Source organism: Choristoneura fumiferana, chromosome 18, assembly GCF_025370935.1.
Source record: "Choristoneura fumiferana chromosome 18, NRCan_CFum_1, whole genome shotgun sequence".
NCBI classification, from domain to species: Eukaryota; Metazoa; Arthropoda; class Insecta; order Lepidoptera; family Tortricidae; genus Choristoneura; species Choristoneura fumiferana.
In genome coordinates, this window is record NC_133489.1 from 21,594,980 (window position 1) to 21,603,691 (window position 8,712).

The 8,712-nt window shown below is 41.6% G+C and overlaps 2 protein-coding genes across 2 annotated transcripts in view; one reads left to right on the plus strand and one right to left on the minus strand.

Moving 5' to 3' along the window:
* Positions 1-3,269, minus strand: part of LOC141437621 (uncharacterized) — a 3,672-nt gene extending 403 nt beyond the window's left edge. Inside the window, exons 1-7 of the mRNA XM_074101069.1 lie at positions 3,043-3,269; positions 2,397-2,466; positions 1,781-1,920; positions 1,425-1,511; positions 1,087-1,219; positions 383-540; positions 6-22 (exon numbers count right to left, since the gene is read on the minus strand). Coding sequence (XP_073957170.1) covers positions 6-22; positions 383-540; positions 1,087-1,219; positions 1,425-1,511; positions 1,781-1,920; positions 2,397-2,466; positions 3,043-3,204 — 767 coding nt within the window. The 5' untranslated portion in view covers positions 3,205-3,269. The remainder of the gene's footprint in view (positions 1-5; positions 23-382; positions 541-1,086; positions 1,220-1,424; positions 1,512-1,780; positions 1,921-2,396; positions 2,467-3,042) is intronic.
* Positions 3,270-4,244: 975 nt separating this feature from the next.
* Positions 4,245-8,508, plus strand: LOC141437622 (intraflagellar transport protein 56-like). Its single transcript, XM_074101070.1, has 5 exons — positions 4,245-4,397; positions 5,278-5,486; positions 6,506-6,563; positions 7,115-7,290; positions 8,334-8,508. Exons 1-5 carry the CDS (start codon positions 4,245-4,247, stop codon positions 8,506-8,508), a joined length of 771 nt encoding a protein of 256 aa, XP_073957171.1.
* Positions 8,509-8,712: the final 204 nt, after the last annotated feature.

Below are 8,712 nucleotides of genomic sequence, written 5' to 3' on the forward strand. Positions count from 1 at the left end.
TCAGCCCGTAGATCACCATATCCTGGACACAATTTAAAGTTCCTTGAAGTAAGACTGATAAAGTGCCGAAAATCCTAAGACTTCAACGGGGCATATATTGAAACTAGCATCAGCGTACAGCCATAGGACTGCCACTATCTACAAAGCTAGTGACTGGTTAAGCAGCGCTACAGCCGCAGTAGATAAGCCGATGTCGCTGACCAATGTAGCTAGTGCTACTGCCGCGCTATGACGCTTGATGCGATTCTTCCAGCATCGATGTTTTCTTGGGTTGCTTCGCCAAGTGCCGGACTCTCACCGGCTAGAAAACTCGGCTACGCATCCCCAACTCCCTGGAGCTCATTGCGAGGGAGAAGGTTGGAGGGGCATCGATATTACTAACCAGTTCCCGCTTCTCATCGGCCATGGCTTTCTTCTCGGCGCGCATCTTGTCTGACATGCGCTGGCTGACGGTCAACTCTGACTCCGTCTCCTCGCGCCACGCCTCCAGCTGCCGGCACAGTGAAGTCAGCGCCTCCAGCTCTTCAGTAGCCTCACGTTCTAGTTGTGGAAACATCAGAGTCATTGATAGAGGTTATCGGAAGCATGTAAATGAAGACATAGGTAACGCGTCCGTCCTGTTCAAAGGACCTACGAATAACTGCTCCGATTGGAATAGCCATAATTATATCTGCAACAAATAGCTAGTTACGGCTTCTGGACCACCTGTCTCGTTACACGATTAACACGAGTATGATGCTTTGCAAGATAAAGGTAGTATCAGACATGTTGAAGATGTTCATATACTAGTAAGTCCCGTATTTCGCCTGTTACCTACATTTAGAACGAATGCCACGATAATATAGCGAATAAGTGTCTTCAATAACCAAGGAATGGAGTCCTAACTTTGAAATAATAGCGTAAAAGCGGTTGCTAAGCTACTATGTTAAGATTGGGTAAAAGAACGGTGAGCAGACCACCGTTGGTCGCATGACTTTGGCAGTCGGCTGGTAAACTGTGAACGAACTAGCACAGGGCCGGGCAAAGGGGCCTTACTTAGCAGTACTTATGTGGATGTGGGTTGGGTTGATTTGATTGATTAGATACCCGCGTTAGTGTCCTGTTCCAGCTTCTGCTTAGCCTGCTTGTAGCGCTCGTTGGCCTCGCGCGCGCGCCGCTCCATCGCCGTGCGGTCCGCCGTGTTCTGCGCAAGCGTCGCCTCGTATTCTTCTATCAGAGACTGCGGAAGCACAGAAAAATTTACGTAAGTAAGGCCAACAAGGAATAGATTGACTAATGGTTAGCCTTATTTTAGCTTCAAAATTGTAATAAAGCTAAGCAGTGGTGAGTAGATACTAAATAAAGAAAATTGTTCGCAATCAGCATTAAGTAAACTACCTACTTATATACTTAACATTAATCTAAGCTAGGTATAAATATTTTACCCGTTGAGCGTTGGTGTCGTGGTCGTCGCGGTAAATGGTTTCCAAATCCTTTTCGTATCCTAACTTGCTTAAACGAAGTTCATCACGCTGGAAATTAAAAAATATTTAGACAATTACTTTTATGACATGACCTAACTAGCAATATGCAATACCTTGATATCGTATTATGTGTGACTGAAATTCATTTTGGATAGATAATGAAGTGTAGAGGTACCACCTAGCCATTTGTTATGCATAAGTAAGTAAGTATCTTGCAGAAAGCTATCGATGATGTTATTATTTGCTCTCAATTTTACATCCTCTTAGATGACATGAAACAGTAGGCGCCTTAAGACTTCAGTCTAAAGATAATGTACCAAGTTAAGTATCTCCTCCTCGGCGATAGCATTTTTCCTTCTCGAGGAAGTGCTTGAGCGTGGCCTGGAACTTCTGCATGAGCGGGTGTGTCGATTCCAGCACGGCTGGCAGGGCGCCCATGTCGCGCTTGCCACGCCATCTATGAGCAACAAATGTTGACGACTTCGTGACTCAACATCGCATAACACCATACGTACGAGTAGCTACTATACCCTCCTAACACCCAAGTCAAATTTTTGATATATGAACATCAAATAAATTTTATTTCATTTATGATAGAGTTTAAAAGTTCAAATTACAATAAGTCCTTTATAAAGGACTCTGGGCGTTACGAGGATACGCGAAATATACATGAGGTCGACTAAGCAGTTATGTAGCACAATAAGTGGACATTGAGCATCACAAGAAGTGCATTTTACAATGAAAATTACTTAATAATGATATATAATTCAGATATTTTGAATGTAGTACCTAACTTGAATGAAACTATTACCTAAGTTTTGTGTTCTACCTGGAAACTGTGTTATGTAACACCTAAACTTTGTAAATAATATAAAGTACGCAAATTTAGACTGTCGGAGTCACTCCCCGCATCTATACTCACTCGTCAAAGGCCTCGGCGCCCGGCTTTCATGCAGCGGCACTTGTCCAACGGACAAAGGCAGCAGTCACACTCTCCTGGCTCCTGAAATCGGTTTAAAATTTGCATGACTGCAAAAGACAATAGCTGTTATTTTTCCAATAAGTACCTCTACAATTAAATGGAGCCTCTGAAAGTTACTTAGAGTTCCTCAGATTATATTAACTCTATCTTCCCATGCCAACTGCATCTATGTCAGCAATCAGCATAGAGTCGTGTGATATTTATCACAACATAATAGGAGGTTCTTAAAAAAAGAGTAAATATTTTTAAAAGAGTCGCGTAATGCGCCTGCGACAGCCACCTGCTAAGTTTTCGGCAAGGGACAGCTGGTGAAATTACTGGCACTTGAGGTATCCCATCTTAGGCTTCTAGGTTGGCAACGCATCTGCAATACCCCTGGTGTTGCAGATGTCTATGGGTGGTAGTGATCTCTTACCATCAGGAGACCCACTCGCTCGTTTTCCATCCAGTCGAATAAAAAAAATGTAACGGTCGTTCTGTTGTTATGCAGGGTAGTCATATACAACAAGTTGACATGGTAAGGTAAAATAAAATAGCCACATCTGACGGAGGCTTTTTCGGCTACATTGGTTAGGTACATAGCGTAGAGTTTCTTACTTGATATATCATAGTCTCATTCTTGTACAGCAAGCACATCTCATCGTGCACGACGATATCATGGTCATCGCGCGGGCACTGACACGCCGGGGTCAAGGGCGGCGAAGAGTCCTCGCTCGGGGCTGTGCAGGCGCACTCCGTCGACGTCCCTGATACCGACATCGTAGTTTTATATTCTCTATAATACAATGATAATAAAATAAACGCCTGTAAAATTCCAAAACTCGTTAGCGGCTATTGCTAAGCGACCTATTTGAATTGATCAAAACGGGCGCGCGCGTTGCCGTGGTAACGCAATTGGCAGTTAACTGTCAACAAACACGTGCTTTGCAAAGTCTAGAGCTTTAGGAAGTTGCAATTGAAATAAAATGGTAAGTTTAACTGAAATGTAAAGTTGTTCGTGTCTTGAATAGCCCGCGTTCTTGTCTTTGATCCATACAAATGTAATTTCAGAACAAGCTTCTTGGCGTTTGCTCTCCTAATGAAGTCAGCTCTTGCTTGTGTGCTAAATGTATGTTAGGGTGCTCAGATAATTCTAATAATAATAATAATAAGATAAGAGAGCAAGGTCCTTCGGACTCATGGCGTCTCCAGGACCCGGCGGTCACGAGTAGAACTCTATTTATAACTCAGTGATTCCATTTTCCGGCAATCATCAGACTTCTTAATGTTTTCTGGCCATATTCCTTTTTTATGTAACTAATAAGAAAGAAAGAGAGAAAAAACATGTTTTGCCACAAAACACATTAAATAAGATTTCATACAAAATAAAAGTTTATAATTGTGACAATAGGCGTCGGCGTCTGCATATACGTTGACGACTCAGTCCCGGAATGATGCTGACAACTGCAACATAACGCAACTGTAACCTGCAAGAAACTGTAATCTATATCAAAATAGTAGATCAAAACTCGATAATAGTTTATACACGAAGACAGTAATGTTGACAAGACATTGTAACACAGGTTTAACCTAGCTCAGAAGTCAGGGACTTTTTTGATTCTGTACCTTATTGTCAATAAAAACTTTATTATTATATTATTATTATTAATAATAAAATAGAGTCACCCAGTTCACTCACTCACTTGGTAGAGCTGACCTGGTATGTCACTCTTGTCAGGATAGATATTAGATTATTACAATAGCTCATTGTTAACATTATCGCCACTGTCTGTCTAATTAACTCAAGTGAATAATATGAAATGAACATACCTATTGGCAGATTCTTTTCGCGATCAAAGCCAGCCACGGACAGCCGCGCGAGCACCGGCTCCAGCTCCGCTAAGAGACACGTGCCTGAACTAGAGGACTTCATCCTAAAGAGGGACTACACGGGGGCCCTGACTATGCTCGAGGTAGACTAGCTATTAATTCTGATGAAAGGACCCTGGACCTAAAGTATGGAAAATGCAGTTAATACCTGGAACAAAAGTCTCTAAAAAACTAAACTAAACTCTGAAAGGGACTCCTGAAACAGAAGTAGCACCGATAGAGACTTTTGTTCAGGACTTTGAATCTATAATATATCAAAAATCTCAGGTATTTAACTGAAACCATATTTTCCATCTCTAGGCCCAAGGTCCTTTGTCAAGCTATTAGCATCAAGCTAAGAAATTAATGAAATTTTAGCTGCTCAATTCAAAACCATACGTCAGTTACTTATGTACTATTTTAGAAATAGTTGTGTTCTTTATTTCAATGTTAATGATGAAATAATCACTATTTTATTTCGTCTTGTCTGTCGTCTCTACATCTGAACTTACTATTCAATACCCACAATTTTTTTTTTTTTTAATGTAACTGGTGACAATTATAATAAGATAAGTAAATACGAGTTCTTGAGTGGAGACCGCGAATCGGCAAGCGTGCCGTAGGACGCCCTCAGACTAAGGTGGAAGCGATGACTTCGCAGGTTAGCTGGCCAAGAACTGGATGAGACTGGCGAGGATCGTGCTCAGTGGCGTGCAACTGGAGAGGCCTATGTCCAGCAGTGGACTAAGATAGGCCGGTGATGATGATGATGATGATGAAGTAAATACGCATCTCCGCCGGCGCTGTACGGTAGTCTAAACAGGTGCGCTCCAGGGATGAGTCGTGACGCACTCGTGACGTCACCGTAAAGTACGCCGAGCCCGCAGCGGGTTAAATATCGTTGTGGCGTTAAAGTCAACACGCCTGATCAGCCCCTTTAACAATTCTTTAATTCTCAACAATCCCATATTTTTCTCCGTATAGTTCCTGAAGAACGAAGGCAACACGGAGGTGTGGGCGGACGCGTGGGCGGCGTGGAGTTGGTTCCACCTGGGCGAGTACCGGCGCGCACTGGACGCGTACATGCGCGTGCGCGGCCGCGCCAACCTCGACGCGCGCGTCGCCGACACACTGGATATGGACCTCGCCGTCTGCTACTTCTACCTCGGTCTGTTTACAATACAATGCAATGAGTATGACACTTTATTGATCAGCGCAATTATGGTACCTATGCATTGCAGTGTGTACAGAAAACGGTGGTACATAATACAACGTTACGTTACGGTAACTTTAATTGTCTCTACCCGCTACACCTCACCGTATCATACCAGGATCGTATCAGGAAAGTGTCTGGAAAAAATATATTATTTGTATTGAAAAGTATGAGACATTGCCCACTAGCACGTTTACCGTCCTACCGTCGCCGTCGCGTGCCATGCGCGGAGCATCAACAACGGTGCCGATACGCTTCTTACGGTATGTATGAATGCCTAAATAACCTTGCCTCAGTCCGCGACTTACGATAGCTTGCTTATGCAAAATATGCGTGTCATGTATGCAAGTTTCCTACACTTCCACACTGTAAGAACACACCAAATCACCAAAGTTATCTATCACCAAACCACTAGACTACTGAACGTTTCGAAAAATCGAGCTCTAGTCAGATTATCTAACAACTGGTAGCATGGTTACGGTTGTGTAACCACTCTGAAGATGATCTGGTTGAGTTTCGAAACGCGTCAGTGTAGTGTGGTAGGTCTGATAGATGGGTTTGTGTGATTTGTTTGTTTCTTACAGATGTGGATAAAGGAATGCATGAACACGCATTTTTGCATAAGCCTAGCTATCGTAAGTCGCGTGAGCAGGAAATTATTTTTAGTTCATTGATAGGACCTCGCAAGTAACGCTGATTCAATAAATTGGTTATTAATGACAGTCCGTTGACATGTCACAGTCCATGTCGTACATTCTGTGCTGATCCGTTCGCTTTTACGCTCTGGTATGATTGGTAGATATTGGTAGCTCCTTAGAGGATTTAGGTAAATGAATTATTTTCAAAGTCGCTAGACTTCTTACTTTTTGAAAGATTATCGAAATTATTAATTATATGCAACTTAGTGTAAACCACTCACCTTTCGATATGTTCCTATCTAAGATAGGTAATAGGTAAGGGATAAGATCAACTAAAAACAATTATTTTATCTCTTTGCAGGCATGTAATAAAGAATCCCAGGAAGCAGTTGAAAGGCGCTCCAAACTGTGCACTTAAGGTAAACATTACTCTTTTTTTAGACAGTCATGTAATTAAGTGATCTAGATATTTTGTCTTTATAGTTTTCAGCGGCTTCGCTCTCGGTGAAAGAATAAAAAATTTGCAGCTCTCTTTCCTGTGCGAATTTTGGTTCCCCTTCTTACCCACTTCCATGGCCCCTACAATGTCTGCTACATTTCAAGTCTCTACAATATAGCGGTGCAGATTATAATTAATTGATTCAAGTTTACCAGCTATATCCTCCTGCCTGAGGCCCACCTTAAAAAATATATAAAAAGAAAATGGAGAGTAATTCAGTTAAATGTTTAGGGAAATAAAGTCAAATTTACGTGGTGTGAACATAATAAGTATAGAGTAGAGATACAAAATAATCAAAAAAAAAATTTTTTTAGGCATAACAATTGCCTGCCGTAACCTCTATTGTTGCTACAAGGGTGCTTTAAAATTAATTAATTCATGTCATGGTAACTTATTAGGTATATCCATTCTATTGCACATTGGGCCGCCCGAGGTAAAGGCAACTCTTTCCAAAATTCCGTGTACCTGCAGACGCGCCTCCAGTTCCACCTGGCCCACAAGCTGGGAGACGAGGAGACGCTGATGCAGGCTCACGCGGCGCTGCGGGACGTGCCCGAGGATCAGCTCAGCCTGGCTTCCGTCCACTACCTGAGAGCCCACTACCAGGAGGCCATTGATGTCTATAAAAAGTTGCTTCTGGAGAAACGGTTAGAAACTTGGATGGATGGGTACTCGTAGTTTCAGTTTTTTTTTTAGGGTTTTGGTTTTTATTTTTTTAGTTTTAAAATTAGATATACTTACTTTCGGGAGTTCGGGGTTATCTTTATCGGGACGAATGAAGAAAATGGAGGAGGCCTTTGCCAGCAGCGGGACTAATTTCCATGCTAAGTAATAAAAATAACTTGATTATTTTTCTTCGAGATTATGCTCTTTTACAGACTAAGTAATATAATGCAAGTATTGTTATCTAATTTGATTGAAATTTTTATTAAGAAATTAAATTTTAATTATTGCTCGTTTGATTTTCGACCAACAGATACTACAACTTTGAAAGAGAAGATACGGACTGGATTAAAGTTTTGAATCATGAGTCAGGGTAATTTTTAATAATTGTTAAAAACAGAGATACAAGTAGAGCTTTAAATCCGTAGTAAAATAAAATGAAGTATCTCATACCGTTTCTTACTGTAAGTAAGCTACGGTGTCAGCCTAGCCACTTAGAATTTTCATCATTTTGTTACAGTAGCTCATCGAGTCTTTTCTATCTTACTATTAACTACTATACGTAATTAGAATTATTTATGTACGTAAATACTTTTTTATTAGTAATAATCAATCGTTGAGATATCTAGAAGCGTCCTCTAAGACCTAACCAATAAGTTACTTTGTGCTTGGATTAAATAGGTAAATTTAGTTTTTTTATATTTTTAGAGGTTGGCAACCTGGATTACACTTGCCTGTCACTTCTATTCAATAATTTCAAATGTCTAACTCAAATGGTGTGCAAATGTACTTAGTGTAGAGTCACCTGCATTAATATCTGCCACAGCGGAGCGTGCAAAAATATCTGACACCTACCGGCCCTAGAAATAGAGTCGTATCAGATATTTATGCACGCTTGTTGTGTCAGATATTGGTGCTGGTGACTGTACAAACTATCGAAAGGACTGATCTAAATGGTCGCTTTTCCAAATACAAAATTCGAGTTTGAGAAAGCAGCTATGCAATTTGGCCTTTGGATTGGATGCAGGGCTTACCTGGCGCTAAACGTGTACGTGGCTCTGTGCTACTATAAGCTGGACTACTACGATGTCTATCGCAAGAGGTGCTCGGTGTACCTCGCCCAGCACCCCTCCTCCACCGTCGCAGGGAACCTCAAGGCCTGCAACTTGTTCAGGTCAGCCGAGCCGACTATTATAGTGTAAACTTTTTGGCTGAGCTCATCCACTTAACACTATTGTAGTGACTCCTAGCGCCATCCAGTGAGCTCGTAATGGAAATCCAACATCATGTATCACGCTATCGAAGTTTTAAACTCGGACGCATATCTCTCCAGGCAGGTGTTATAGGTAACTGGGACCGAAGTCCGAAGGAAGAGCGTCGGAGTATACTCAGCATAACATCTGCCT